Source organism: Aquarana catesbeiana, linkage group LG05 (assembly GCF_042186555.1).
Source record: "Aquarana catesbeiana isolate 2022-GZ linkage group LG05, ASM4218655v1, whole genome shotgun sequence".
Lineage (NCBI taxonomy): Eukaryota > Metazoa > Chordata > Amphibia > Anura > Ranidae > Aquarana > Aquarana catesbeiana.
The window spans coordinates 458,066,374-458,081,827 of NC_133328.1; the positions used below are offsets into that span (position 1 = coordinate 458,066,374).

General features: G+C 40.7%; 1 protein-coding gene across 4 annotated transcripts in view; it reads right to left on the reverse strand.

Annotated features, from left to right (window-relative positions):
• The window catches only part of ANKRD12 (ankyrin repeat domain 12), a 222,323-nt gene that overhangs the window by 17,132 nt on the left and 189,737 nt on the right, over positions 1–15,454 (reverse strand). For all 4 annotated transcript variants that reach the window (XM_073631354.1, XM_073631356.1, XM_073631353.1 and 1 more), the window contains 4 exons: positions 7,711–7,809; positions 5,857–6,000; positions 4,069–4,122; positions 1,633–1,728 (listed from right to left, as the gene is read on the reverse strand). In XM_073631354.1, coding sequence (XP_073487455.1) covers positions 1,633–1,728; positions 4,069–4,122; positions 5,857–6,000; positions 7,711–7,809 — 393 coding nt within the window. The remainder of the gene's footprint in view (positions 1–1,632; positions 1,729–4,068; positions 4,123–5,856; positions 6,001–7,710; positions 7,810–15,454) is intronic.

Genomic DNA, 15,454 nt, shown 5'->3' on the forward strand with positions numbered 1-15,454 from the left:
ATATAATGTAATACTGACACATAATCACACACATAGGTTGGACTTGATGGGCTTGTGTCTTTTTTCAACCTCACCTACTATGTAACTATGTTTTTTGAAAAAAAGCCTATCACCGGCTTCCGTGCAAGGGACATCGGTCCCGAAAAGAAAGAGGCGAAGCCGCCTCATCTGTGCCAACCAGTACCGCCTGCCAGTGCCACAAATCAGTGCCCACCAGTGCATAACAGTGTCCACAATCAGTGCCACCTATCAATGCCCACCAATGGTGCCGATCAGAGCCTATCACTGCCACCTATTAGTGCCCTTCAGTGCCACCCATCAGTGCAGCCTATCAGTGCCCATCAGTGCAGCCCATCAATGCAGCCTCATCAGAGTACATCAATGAAGGAGAAAAATTACCTGTTTGCAAAATGTATTAACAAAATATAAAACGGTTTTGTATTTTTTAAAAAAAAATTCAGTCTTTAATTTTAACAAAAAATATAAAAAACCCAGAGGTGATCAAATACTACCAAAAGAAAGCTCTTTTTGTGGGGAAAAATTATAAAAATTTCATTTGGGTACAGTGTTGTATGACCGTGCAATTGTCGTTAAAAGAGTGACAGCTCTAAAAGCTGAAAATTGGTCTGGGCAGGAGGGGGGGGGTTTAGGTACCCAGTAAGCAAGTGGTTTAACTAAATGGGTTGTTTTACAAGGTGATCAATTACAATCATTTTAAAGCTGACATATGAGGAAGCTTGCAAATTTCATGTAGTGCATATTCCTATTAATATATTGAATTACAACACACAAATTATGAAACATTTTTGATGCATATGTAATGGAACTGCACAATATTTGAAAAGATGCAATGGAGACTGCATAACTGATGCTCTATTTGGAACTTGGTACTGACAAATATGAAGTGTTTTTGTAAATACTTTTATGTCTTATATATGTACAATTTTGTATGTTTTCTATAGTTGGAAAGAAAATATTCTGCCATATGATACATTGTGTGTGGTGAGTGAATATAGAATATACTGTATATAAAATGTAGTCCACCTTTTGTAATGAAATCTTTTTACACTACACTAACACTAATCAATCAATGTGCATTTACCAATTTTTTGCAATGCCTGCAGAGCAATGCATGGGCTCTTGCAATGTTTTGCTGGAGGAAGTATGGCTTAATTTACAGAGCATAGAGAGGCAGGAGGGATTGCCAGCACTCTCTGCACAGTCCCTCTGGATGAAAAACTTCTGAAAGAAGAATGCTGTAATGCCAGTAGTTCTCAACCTCAGTCCTCAAGTACCCCCAACAGGCCATGTTTGCAGGTTTTCCTTCATCTTGCACAGGTGCTTTAAATCAGTCAATGGCCTGGTATTTTGGACAGCTATTTTATCTAAGAGAAATTCCCAAAACATGGTCTGTTGGGGGTACTTGAGGACTGAGGTTGAGAACCACTGCTGTATGCTACTAGGTTTCCCATTACACCCTGAATATGGGTGTTCCATGAAACATGGTCTAAAAAGTGGACGTTCATGTTAAGAAAAACTGTGCATGAAAGGTAAACCTGTGTAGTTTGAACTAGTATTTAGAACTGATGAAAGAAATACTGAAAAAAAAAAACCACACATGCTAGAGCATACCTTCAGTTTATCAAATTTGTCGTCAACATCATGCAGCCAAGACATAAACTGCCGTGCATTGAATCTGTCTCTCACGGATGCCTTGCCATCTTCACTCTGAAATTAAAAGAAAACAAAAAAAAAAAAAAAAAAAAGTCAGAATCTATTTTTATATTTGTTCCAGGTCATAGAGTGTGAAAGTATTGAAGCCAAAGCATAACAGCAATGAAACCCTACATCTCACTTCCTTTAAAACAGTGTGCACCCATGACACATATCCAGAGTGTTTCGGGCTTTCTGAAGAGAGAGCTCTTTTGTGACTGCCGATTTAAATGTGGCTAATATGGCTCATATAAAAGGAAAGGAAGGGGGGTGAATCACACCTTCGATCCATTTAGCTGTATGTTACAAGGTGGTTCTAAAGACCTTTTACCTTCATGCATATGCATAAAGGTTAAAAAAAATTCTGTGTGCAGCAGTCCCCCCTAACCTCCCTCAATCCTTACCTGAGCTCCCTCCCGATCCAACAATGTCCACGAGACCATCGGCTCTCTAGGGTCTCCCTCTCCTCATTGGCTGAGACAGTAGCAGGAGCCATTGGCTCCCGCTGCTGTCAATCACAGCCAGTCAATGAGGAGAGAAGGGGCGGAGCCGAGCCGCAGCTCAGTGTCTGAATGGACACACTGAGCAGCAGCTCTGGAGCGCCCCTTCGTGGGTGCCCCATTGCAAGCCGCTTGCTCTGGGGGCACTCGACAGGAGGGAGGGACCAGTAAAACTGCCGGGGGGACCTCAGAAGAGGAGGACCAGGGGCTGCTCTGTGCAAAACTGCTGCACAGAGCAGGTAAGTATGACATGTTAGGGTTTTTTTTTTGCCTTTAATTAATATTTTAATTTGAGATGCTCAGCTCTGTTCACAATTTTTCAGAGAAGCATTTAAAGTAGTTTGGCAAATATCAAAATGAGCCCCATCTTCTGGCTGGAACTGGTAAATATGAATTATTCATATGCATATTCATATGCAATTCATACTTGCCTAGGAAACTAATGTTGTATAATTTTATTTAATCCTGAACATATACACTTCCCTTTATGATTCGTTCACCTTCTTGCATAAGCCCCGTCATGACTAATTTTCTTTATAGTTTGCAGCTAAACAGCAAAGTGACATTGTAATTGTGTATGCACACAAATTGTGTTGGCCGGATTTATAATGGGGGGTAGATATTTTTCTTAGCAGAACATTGCAGTAATTACTCCACACTATGCCTGAAAATTATATTTGTAAGGAACAAAACGTTGTCTGCAAAAAGGCATATTTTATGCTGGTATCCAGCAACATTTTGTGATTGCAACATAAATTTCAGGCACAGTTTTATATCACATTGAAAATACATAGAAAGTGATTGTGTTTGATATTGCTAACCGAAGAAAACACCAATTTATATTACTACAATGGTAAATCTACGCTAAAATGGTTTGGCCTCTGGGTGGCAGTGTTCTTTAGTATGTCAGCCGTTTTAGTTTCCACACTATGGCCATCTTCCAAATAATAACAAAGAACTGTACAAAGGTAAACCTTGTTTTTATTTTATGCTGCCAACTACATGGAACCCTACCCACAATTTAGGCTGAAGGTTGGAATCAGCTACTAGCTTACTGACATAATAGAATGAAAAGCATCTCATTGGCCATTACTAAAAACATCCAGAATTCCTGTACACAAGAGGTTTCAGAAAGGTCTTGCTAGGGCTCTCCCCTCAAAGAATCAGAAGGACACAGCGGGTCAAGACTGATTTGTTAGTGTGAAGGACAAAACAAATCAGCAGCCTGTCATGTTATATTTTTATACACCATTTTCTTTAAAGCATCACCCCAAGCATCAAAAAAATTACTGCTGCAGTTGGGCTTTACAACAAGGGTAAAATGCTCGCCAAGTCTGGCAACCAAGGAATAAGCTGTAAGCTCCTCACTCCAGTCAGCTTCCACACACTGTGCAACCGATTCCCTGAAGCCTCTTTTCTTCGGCGCTCAGGTTGACAGTTGCACTCTGATGTCCTGCATTGCACGGAAGGTTGGTGAGAGCCTGCCCACAAACCAGAGCGATGAGGAGAGGGAGAGAGAAAGTAAGTATTCCAGCTTATTACTTTAAAACTTAACAAGCATTTATCCCTTGCAATGCAAGAGGGGCCCCACTGCAAAGATATTTTTAGAAAAACCCCAGAATTCAGCTTTACAGGGATATTGAACACGGAACCACGTATTTAAACCATGTAATCTTTGTACACCAGCCCTTGAGTGCTTTACCAAAGAATCAAAAACAAAAAACAAAAAACGGTGGCATTCATTAAAAAAATACTTTAGTTCAGCAAGTAATGTTACAAGGGTATTGCCCAGTATGGAAATGCGACAGCTTATTTACAGCATCAGTACATTTAGGCTTATTTTCTTCTGAGTTACCTTTACTTTTCTTTTTTCATCCACATCACGTACACCAAATTGTCCTGTCGTTAACTATTTTGGAAAAAAGAAACAGATTGATGGAAAGTAATTTGTGGGCCCAACACAACATCGGTATTCATGACAATCATTTCAAATGACCATGTAAAGCATGGACGAAAAAAGATGACGCCACACAGGTTGAGTTTCTCACTCACCTCAACTTGTGTTTTAATTCTGTCAATTTACACCTTTTTTTTATTAAACATCTTAAAAAAAAAAAAACTTTAGGGTCAGTTCACACCACATGCAGTCCAGTGCTTTTTTTTCTGCATCATAAACACATGAAAAGTAGGTTATATGGTTTTTAATGGCATAGTTCACACCAATGCTTGCAGTTCCTGTGCGTTCCAGTAAAAAAAAAAAAAAAAAAAAAGTAGAACATGCTGCATTTCTCCTGCACTTGACTGTACAGGAACGCTCTAAAAAGCACCAAAAACGCACTGGAACACACGTCCTTATTTAAGGTCAAGAAAAAAAGAAGGGAAAAAAATGCACTGGACTGCACAAAAACGCACTAGTTTTATGTTGCGTTCTTTTACTTTTCTAATAAAAAATATTTAAAAAAAAATTAGTTTTTTATTACTCAGATAGGTACATTATCGACATCAGTGATTGTTAATTTATTATCTACTCGACTCTTTCTGCTCATCAGCTATTTTAATTGTTAGTGTATTTTATGTGTGACCCAAGACAATTCCTCTTTTTGCAGTGTGGTCCAGGAAGGTTAAAAAAGTTGGACACCCCTAGTTTAGTGCAACCATTCTATGGATCCTTCCACTCATTTATTGATAACCCAGATGACCACTTGTAAGCCTCATGTACATATCACTAGGCAAAAATTAACACTGTATGGTGTTTCTATGTCTAAACTTGAATGAGGTTACCATTTTGTTAAACAAAAACAGAGGCATTATCCAAAGTAACTAATTTTAGCCTTCACTTCATTTTCTTACCTGCACTGTAAAACATGTACATTTGGAACCTGACTGGTTGCGGTTGACATACCCTTTTCGAAAGGGTTTAGAAACCAGCAACACTAAATTTTCAACAGAGAAGTTTGGGATGTGAAAAAAAAAAAAAAAAAATTATACTTACCCATTTAGATGCTGTATCTGTCCCCCGCCGACTCAGGTTGAGAACTGAGCTATCAAACACCGCTAATCACTCAGTTCTCCCCCTCTGCTCTGAGAAGAGAGTCTGTTTTTCTTCATTTCTTCCTACTTCCCTGCAGGCAGGCCCTTGATGCCCCCACTTACAATGCAGGACCGTTGGTAAGGCATTTTATCGTGATCAAAGTCACAAAGATCATTACTGAACAAGCAGCACAGAGCAGCTTTGGAGGCGCCTGCGGGGGTAAGGAATACACCAAGTATTTCACCATATTTCTTACCTCATAGACTAAAGAAGTAAAAAGTATTTAACTCATGCTGTGGTCAGATGGGGGGTGTTGGGTGTTATTGGAGTTCATCTTAAAATGCAACACCAACATGATTTAACCATGTGACTTAAGTAGGCAAAATAATTTGTTGTTAAAATTTTTTTTTATGTCATCAATATTTTGTATAAAATTTAGTAGTAGTGGCACTGGTGCTTTGAATAATGTCACCAATGGTGGTGTATCGACAATAACTGCTACATAATTTAAAAGGCAGCTCGTTTTTGTAAACTGGTACATCAGGCTATCATGGTTTTGTAAGGTTAACCACCGTTATCCAACTAATAACAAACTGTAACAAAGTAACATACCTGTGACTCCTGTGGAACATTGTACACTTCAGCGTCTAATAATACTGTGCAGGCACTAAATGGCAGCGACTGATTAGCCAATGTCCTGGCTGCTCTGTAGTGGACACGCAGAACTTCTTGTTCATTGGACACAATCAGCTTTTCCTAAAAAAGAAAAAAAGTTAGAAAAAGTTTAGAGAGAGAAAAAAACAATAGTCACACTAGTCCTACAGAGTAAAAAAAGCATTTAGGCGTTTGTTTATGAAGCCAAGAGAAGTCACAGCCAGTGAGCCAGAGGAGAGAGAGGGGGGGTGGGGGAAGGGGCCAAGCCATGGCTCTGTGTGTGACTGGACATGCAGAGCAGCGGCTCGGAAGCGGGCCTGCTTGGGTGCCCCCATAGCAAGCTGCTTGCTGTGGGGGCACTAGCAGGAGGGAGGGGCCAGGAGTACTGGCGCGGGGGACCCGAGAAGAGGAGGATCGGGGGGGTACCACTCCACGGCACAGTGCAGGCAAGTATAAAGTATTTTATAAGTATTTTATATCACTTTAAGGCACATTTTGCATGCAATGTGTTAAGGCACATTCTTTTTTAAATGGGCTGCCACCGCACACTTGTGCACAGGAAACTTGACCCTTTTTTTTAAGAATGCATCATGCATGATGTTCTGCTACATGGGTATGTTGTTTAGTGTGTTGGAATGCCATTCAATATCATTGGCACTGCAATGCATTAACAAGTGCACCGCGTGTGCTGTAATAACACATCAAATTTTATCTCTCAAATAAAAACAAAAAGCTGGGTGATTACAATTAATATTTGGCTTTTGTTCTAGCTTTCTTAAAAGATCATAAATTGTCCAATTACTAATTATTGAAAGCATGCCGTTTTATTTTCTACATTTTTGACAAACTAATATAAAATACTTCTGTATATGTATTTACCCATTTGCAGATCACCCCATTTGCAGATCACCCCATGTAGATATATGGCGGCGGGGTGGCCGCTCTGCGCTGGATCACGTACATGCACGTGAACCGGCATTTCTGGGTAGGGGGTTCGCGCGCCACCCCATCTGTGCTGTAAATCGGTACAATAAGTCGGTCATCAGGTCCTGGCTAATGGTTTATGGCCAGGACCTGCTGATTGCCTCAGCAAATCAAAGTACAGAGCCCTGTGTTTACTAACACAGGGCTCTCTACACAGAGCAGTGATGTGGCTGTTTTTTCTCTCTGCAAGGCAGGGAGAAAAAAAAAACAAATCACATCTCTTAGTAAAAGCAGCTCACAGCCCTTTGATTGCCCCTAGATGTTAAACCCTTCCCAGTCAGTGTCATTAGTACAGTGACAGAGTATAGTATTAGCACTATATTAACATCAATGGTGATGTCAGTTAGTCAGTTCCCACCCAGTGTCAGATTGTCCTCCACACTATCACGGTCGCACTAAGTCGCTGATCACCACCATTACTAGTATAAAAAAATAAATAAAACTTCCACTATATATACTAGAATTTGTAAACACTATAACTTTCGAGCAAATCAATCAATATACACTTATTGGGATTTCTTTTAGTAGAATACATTTTTGGCCTGAAATTTCTTTTTACTGAATAGGTTTTATAGCAAAAAGTAAAAAAATTTTTATTTTCGGTCTTTCTGCATTTATATAATAAAAAGTAAAAACCCCAGTGGAGATTAAATACCACTAAAAGAAAGCTCTATTTGTGTGAAAGAAATGATATAAATTTCATTTGTGTAGAGTGTTGCAAAAATGCCCTGGTCACGAAAGGGGCGAAACCTTTCGGAGCTTAAGTTGTTAAACTCATGATTAATTATTATAATTACTATCTGCACTCAAATTAACGTTAACACTTACTCTTTCTATGCTGTGCTGCAAGCGGAGTTTCATCCGTACAACTTCCTGTTGTCGAAAAAGTTCTTTCAAAGGTTCAGAGAGGGACGGAGGTGGTGTAATCTGCAAAGTAATAATGTTATAGCTCCATAAGGATGTATGGTAAAGTATGTAAAATGGACTTAAAATAAATCTAAAATGCAGAGGTGTAAATGAAGCCTTAGGATTGGATGGGCCTTTATGTCCAACCAAACCTTTTCATTTAAGCAGGACCTAATGTTGCATGCAATTGATTTGCACTTCGATAGAGCCTGCTGTACTAGAAGAAACACAGCAGGAAAACAACACACATGTACACTGGTTATGAAATAGACTATTCAAAACAACACAGAGTTAAATTACTATCAACTGTACCAGCAACAGGAACACCCAGATGCAAAATTATAATCTTCCTTCATTAAAATGGCCAGCAGCAATAAGTTTTGCTCTGACAAGTTTCATGTAAGACCCAGCGCTTTCACAAAGAACGACAAAAGCCATTACCCACACCCTATTATATATAATATATATATAATTTATGTAACAGGTTTAACTGTGGTACAGTATGCATTTCTTAAAGTACACTTGTCAGAAACCTAGGCACACAACGATACATTTTATTACAGCGTTTCCAGTCATTTGAGTGTTTATTAAAAGTCAGCATCTACAAAAAGTGTAGCTGCTGACTTAATAAACACAAACTTACCTGTCCCACGGTCCAGCGGTGCAGTCACCCCAGCAGTTTTCTTCCTCTCTCCTCCCTCGGCGGCGCCGGCATTTCTACTATAGGCACCCAGCTTTGACAACTTGCGGCTTCTTCACAGCTGGGTGCCCACTGCGCATGTGTGAGCGGCGCTGCTCTCTGTGATTGGTCCTGAAGTCTTTTAGGACCTGTCATGTCCCAGAAGACTTTGGGAGGTAGGGGAAAGGAGAACTTCCACTTCCGATTGCCTAAGGTGACTGGAATGGAAGTGGCTGCGGGTACCTGTCAAAACCAGGTACCTACACACCCCCCCCCCCCCTCCCCAAAAGCTCAGTTTCACCATCAAGAGCTGGGAGGAGGTCTTAAAGCGGCAACTGGAAAAAAAAAAAAACATATTAAAGAAAGAGAGGCTGCCATTGCGGATCTCCTCCTATAAATGCTAACTGCGTGGCTGTCACATGGATAATTTGTTTCGGAACTTTCTAAAGCACGGAGCTGGAGCCAGCATGCAGAGGGGTCTTGATTGTGACAACTTTCTTAATCTGCAAACCTGTTCTAGGTGACCCATATATTATTGAGGCCAAACTATCAGACAGAACAGCATCTAGCATTTCAGAAAGTCGTCCGCAAAGGCAGCCTCCTGTGTGTCCCCAGGACCACTGCAGGGGATTTAGGTGAGTAGGAGGAGATCAGTTAATAGCAATTCACAGATCTCTTCTAGATTAAATGAGCCCTTCTGGGTTTAGAGCTGTCTAAAACCTGTCAGAAGCAGCAAACTGGGCGCTCTGTGCCTGGACTGGTTTAGAGAGAGAGGAGACATCAGGGGTCTAATAGACCCTTGATGCCTTTATATTGAGTACCTGTCACTGCATCTGTACTATTACATAGGGATCTTGAAACAAGCAGTTAAGATGGACATACTTACAAGACACATTATGAAACCCCACTCATGTCAAAAGGTAAAGGAATAATCTTAGAGACATTATTTGGCCCCAATTAAATTTTGGGGTATGGTAGTTTTTCACAACTTTGCAAATGCATGCAATTTTTAGGCTAGATACATTTGGTACTTATACCTATACTAATAACTTGATACAGTCCCATCTTTTACATTTAAAAGGAGAAGTACAGCCAACACTTGTTTGGCTGTACTTCTCCTGTGGATCACATGAGTGCAGTTCGTTCTGCACTCCTGTGACGCGCTTTCAGCAGACAGCGAGCTGAAGCCCGCCGTTGGCTGACGTCACAGAGCCGGTCCAGGCTCGGGCAAGATCGCAACAATGGAGTCGGGATCTGCTCACATGCCTGGACTAGCACCCAGTTTATCCTCTCAGCGAGCCTGAGCCGGCCGCTCCCGCCCCCTCCACAGCCCATTGCTTCAGTGACAGTCAGCAGCTCTCTGCTCAGGGAGCTGTGAGAACTGAGTGATCAGCGGTGTTCAATCGCTCAGTTCTCAGTGTTAGAGGTGTCGGGGACAGATGCAGCATCAGACCGATGCTGCATCCACCTAGGTAGGATTCTAAAAAAAAATAAAAAATACATCTTTTAATAGAAAAGTGAGAGATTTGTTTGTATATACTGTAAATCTATGTTTTCTATTGAAAACATGGATTTTCACCTACCTGTAAATTCCATATCTTGAAGTACAGTACAAGACACAGGCAAAGCATTTATAGACCCTGTGTTATAGGCTTGTACCTTCAGGTGATTCAACACTTGTAAGCTTTCAAGAACACACCCACTGGATGATTCCTGTATTAGCCTACCCCATTCTGAGTTCTTAGTTTTGTAGCAAACAATGTAGGGTAACCAAGAAATGTCCTGTACTGTACTCCAAGATATGGAATTTACATGCAGGTCAAAATTCCTCTTATCCTAATCATACATTACAGGACACTGGCCCAAATAATGTAAAAGAGGAGTGGGCAACAACTAGGCCCTACAAAAAGGGTCAATATATTCAACTTCAGAGCTCGGCTGCAAGAACCTTGCAGCCAAAAGCTGCATCTGAGGACTGAATGCCTATCTGGTAAAACCTTGAAAAGTAATGAACAAAGGACCGAGTGACGGCCTTACAGAGCTTGGCTACAGAGGTCTGGTGCCGGAAAGCCCAGGAAACTTCCACCAATCTGGTGGAATGCGCATGTGAGAGCAGAGGAGAATATTTGTCCTTTAGAGTGTAAGCTCTGTTCTTATACATCAAGCAATGTTAGACCTTGAAGCAGGAGGTTCTGAGAAGAGGACAAATAGGAAATTAGTTCTCCTGAAGAAAGCTGTAGCTTTGAGGAAAATTCTAAAGGATCTAAGTACATCCTGGCAATGAAGAGGGATTTCCTTTTGCTGGTTTGGAGCAAGGCATAAGGATGGTAAGACTAGGTCTTCTTTGAGGCGGAAGCATGAAATCACCATGGGAAGAAAAGGATGGTCTTTTCATTGAAAAGGATGAGGAACAGCTCCTTACAAGAAGAGGCTGCCAACTCAAAGGCAAATCGGAGACGTGATGACAACCAAGGCGGCCACTTTGCAGAAGAGCTCATCTAGGGGGATATCTCAGATGATTTCAAAGTGTGGGCAGAGAGAACCATGTTGAGATCCCAAAAGAACACAGGTGCATGATGCGAGATACTCATTGAATTAAGGTTTTGACACGGAAAAGGGAAGCCAGTGGCTTTTGAAAAAAGAATAGACAAGGCTGAGATCTGTCCTTTCAGAGTGCTTAAGGCCAAGTTCTAGTCAATACCTGATCGTAGGAAGGCAAGAATGGTAATGATAGATCTTTCTGGAAGTGGCTTTTCTTGCTTTTAGCAATGAAGAAATAACAGACTTAGAAACTCCTCTGTCTACTAAGACTTAGGCTTCCACAGCCATGCCATTAAAGCCAGAAACAGAGAAACGGAATGCAATAAAGGACCCTATGACAGCAGGTCTGGCCTGTTGTGCAATTAGAATCACCTTCTTGTACTTTATCTATGAGTAAGCACTGACACCAGTGCGAAATGTCAGCTCATTTTTGTCTGCTGTGATTCTTTGAATTTTGATGTGTATTTTTCAATAAACAAGGCTATTATTTGAGTGCGGCTGTCCAGAATCCATTCATGCCTATTGTATTTTATCTTGCTGAGAATGTGGTAGAATTTGCACTGCAGAGAAAGCATAGATCAGCCTGTAGGTCAGCACTAGAGGATCCTTTGTCTTGGCCACAAACTGAGGTAGTTTGTTGTGGATTCTTGAGGACGTCTACATCCGAGATCCCCCGTTTGACATATCAGGTTGAATATGTCTGGGTGAAGAGCCCAATACTCCTGATCCAGGCAGTGGTGGCTGAGTCTGGTTTCCATTCCTGTAATGTGGACCACAGAGACGGCTGGAAAGGGAGATGACCTGGCTTCTTCTTGCATAAATGAATGACGCAACCATGTGGGCGGAGCCCCGCATTGCCGTGCCATTTTGAAATTGTGAAAGCGGTTGCAGAGAGAAGAACCCCCGCCTGCTTTCACAGGGATTGGGGGGGGGGGGGGGGGGGGTCAGGGAAAATGAATCATGCTGCAGATGCTGAAAATGGGTGGAAGATGTAACATGTTCCAAAGCTGAACTTTTCAATTGAGCCTGAGATTGCAGGATCAGCTACAGGAATACATCTTTTAGTGAACTCTTTTTCCACTACAGAGTTCAGCAAAGATTTTGGGAGGAGTTAAAATCCTTTCTGGAGTAATCCTATCATCATAGATTGCACATTCTTTGTTCATGTATTGTAATGTATTTAAGGATTTTGCAGGTCTTTTTGTACCCAAAAGAGCATGGCAAGACAGAGCACAATGCCAAGGCTTTTGCTGAGGACAGCAGTGAGATTTTCCACGTTAGCGAGCATGTTGCTTGAAGCTCTTCGTTCCCTTTTGGGTCTGCCTTATCTAGGGCAGGCATATTGGGATCTGACACAGGTAAAACAATAAAACATGAGAGCAGAAGAGTCCTGGCAAAAATACGGCTGCATTAAAGCCATTGCTTGTCAAAAGAATTGCAACATAGAAGCAGAGAATTCTGCCTTTGTCAGGTACTCCACTTGTTGCGTACCTGAAACGGATGCAGACACCGCTGTTAAAATTGGGTCCTGCTGCAGTGTAAGGGGCGCATTGTCACCCTGAGGTTGATTGTTGTGCGATCACACTTGGCAGAAAAAATGTCCAAATGCGATTTTGCCAAGGCTCCCTATCTCCTGGTTTCCGCCATAGCAATGGGTGAGTGTATTCCCCTGTGGGGCTCACACAGAGTAAGATGAGGAAAATAAGTTAAGCGTGCCTAGAAGGGGAACACAGCAATGCAGGTGTAGACCATCCTGTAACGACTTCTCATAGTGAAAGGGCAAAGTATCCAATAAGGCCTTAGGCGGAAGACTGTGACTTGTGGTGTAATGTAACACCTGGTCATCCACCTGAGACTGAGCTATGAGTGGTTGAGCTTTTGCACCAAATTTGAAAAGTTTACATCCTAATGGATACAATTCAAATTTAACCTTGGTCTTTTACAGTAACAGTAGGAGATGCAATGTGACCATGTCTTACCTGGCAGAAACCAAGCAGAAAAAACAGATGCCCAACACAGAAGGGGGGGTTGGCCACCAGTTAGCGCTGCCTATAGGCGGTGCTGCATTTTTTTTCTGCCTAGAGTTCTATTTCTTAAGGTGGGAATATGACCCTATGATATGATACCAGGTTGTATCCTGAGAAAAACTAGTTAGGCTAAGAGTGATTTCTCTGTAAAGGATAAAAGGTCCATCAATTTAGGACACTAGCCAGGTTTCAATTTCTCAGTGATTTTACACTGCTATATACGTGATCAGTGCTTTAGTGGTGTCTAATACACCCTAAATGCCTCAGTAAAAAGAGAACTTGTCATTACAGTATGGCCCACTATGAGACATCAATAGCTGAGTAAAAAAGTAGAAAAAATAAAGCAATTAAAAAAACAAAAAACAAAAAAAAAAAAGTTTAGTCACCTTCAACAACACGTTCATGCACAAAAGATCATAAAATGCATGTGACGGATGCGCCTATGTACTAAAACCACGCACTACATGTTAAATTTTGCCATGAATTTCACAGTAATTCTAGGGTCATCATTACATTAAACTCTAAACTAATAACTGTAAAGGCTTTTAACCACTTAAGGACCGAGCCTCTTTCTGAGATTTGGTGTTTACAAGTTGAAAACAGTCTTTTTTTTGCTAGAAAATGACTTATAACCCCCAACCAAACACACACACATATATATATATATATATATATATATATATATATATATATATATATATATATATATATATATATATATATATATATATATATATATATATATATATATATATATATATATTTTTTTTTTTTCCCCCTAACACCTTAGAGAATAAAATGGCGGTCGTTGCAATACTTTTTGTCACACCGTATTTGCGCAGCGGTCTTACAAGCGCACTTTTTTGGGAAAAAAAAAAAAAAATCACTTTTTTGAGTAAAAACTAAGACAACAGTAAAGTTAGGCAATTTTTTTTATATTGTGAAAGATAATGTTACGCCGAGTAAATTGATACCCAACATGTCACGCTTCAAAAGTTGCGCCCGCTTGTGGAGTGGCGACATTTTACCCTTAAAAATTTCCATAGGGGACGTTTAAAAAATTCTACAGGTTGCATGTTTTGATTTACAGAGGAGGTCTAGGGCTAGAATTATTGCTCTCACTCTAACGATCGCGACGATACCTCACACGTGTGGTTTGAACACCGTTTTCATATGCGGGCGCTGCTCACGTATTTAACTTTTATACTGTTCTTAAAAAAAATAAAATATAAAAAATTGGGTCACTTTTATTCCTAAGACAAGGAATGTAAACATCTCTTGTAATAGGAAAAAAACATGGCAGGACCTCTTAAATATGAGATCTGAGGTCAAAAAGACCTCAGATCTCATTTACACTAAAATGAAAAAAAAAATATAATTTTACATCATTTCAAAAAAATAATAATTCCCTTTAAGAGCATTGGGCGGAAGTGACGTTTTGACGTCGCTTCCGCCCTGCAGTCATAACAACGGTATTCCTCTTCAAAGTAGCGACGTAAAATGACGGCGGACGGTCCAGAAGTGGTTAAAGAGTTGCCTCTTTTGGGTACCAAAGTTTGTCATTTCACAGGCACATGCAATTTTAAGGTTAGACATGTTTGGAATGTATTTACTTGTCACAATCTTATTTATTATACAAAAAGTGTGATTATACAACCTCAATTCCAAAAGAGGTGAGACGCTGTGAAAAATCTACATAAAAATAGAATGCAATGATTTGCAAATCTCAAACCCATAATTTATTCACAATAGAAAACATATCAAATGTTTAAACTCAGACATGTACCATTTTAAGAAAAAAAAAACGAAGGTTTTTTTTTAATTGATGGCAGCGACACGACTCAAAAAAGTTGGTACAAGGCCACGATTACCACGGTGTAGCATCCCTTTTTTTTTTTTTTTTAACAGCACTCTGTAAATGTCTGGGAACTGAGACCAGTTGCTGGTGTTTTGGGAGAGCAATATTGTCCCATACTTGCCTGATATATGATGCTAACAGTCCTGGATCGTCTGTCATATTTTTTTCGTTTCAAGATGCACAAAATATTGTCAATTGGTGTCTGGAGTTCAGGCAGGCCAGTTAAGCACCCGGACTCTTCTACTAAAAAGCCATGCTGTTTTCTTAGATGCAGTATGCAGTTTAGCATTGTCCTGCTGCAATATGCAAGGCCTTCCTTAAAAAAAGAGGTCATCTAGATGGGAGCATATGCTGCTCAAAAACCAGGATATCTTTTAGCAATGATGGCAGTGGCAGAACTATAGGGGTCACTGCAGTCCCACTTGCGACTGGGCCCTGTCGTTCTGCCGCTGTGGGGGGGCCCCAAGACCCGGCATCTACACCTGCACCCCTGGCTGTCCGTTTAACATGCAGGGGGGAGGTGGGAGGCGGCGATTGGCAGCTCTATGGTGCCCCCAAGCC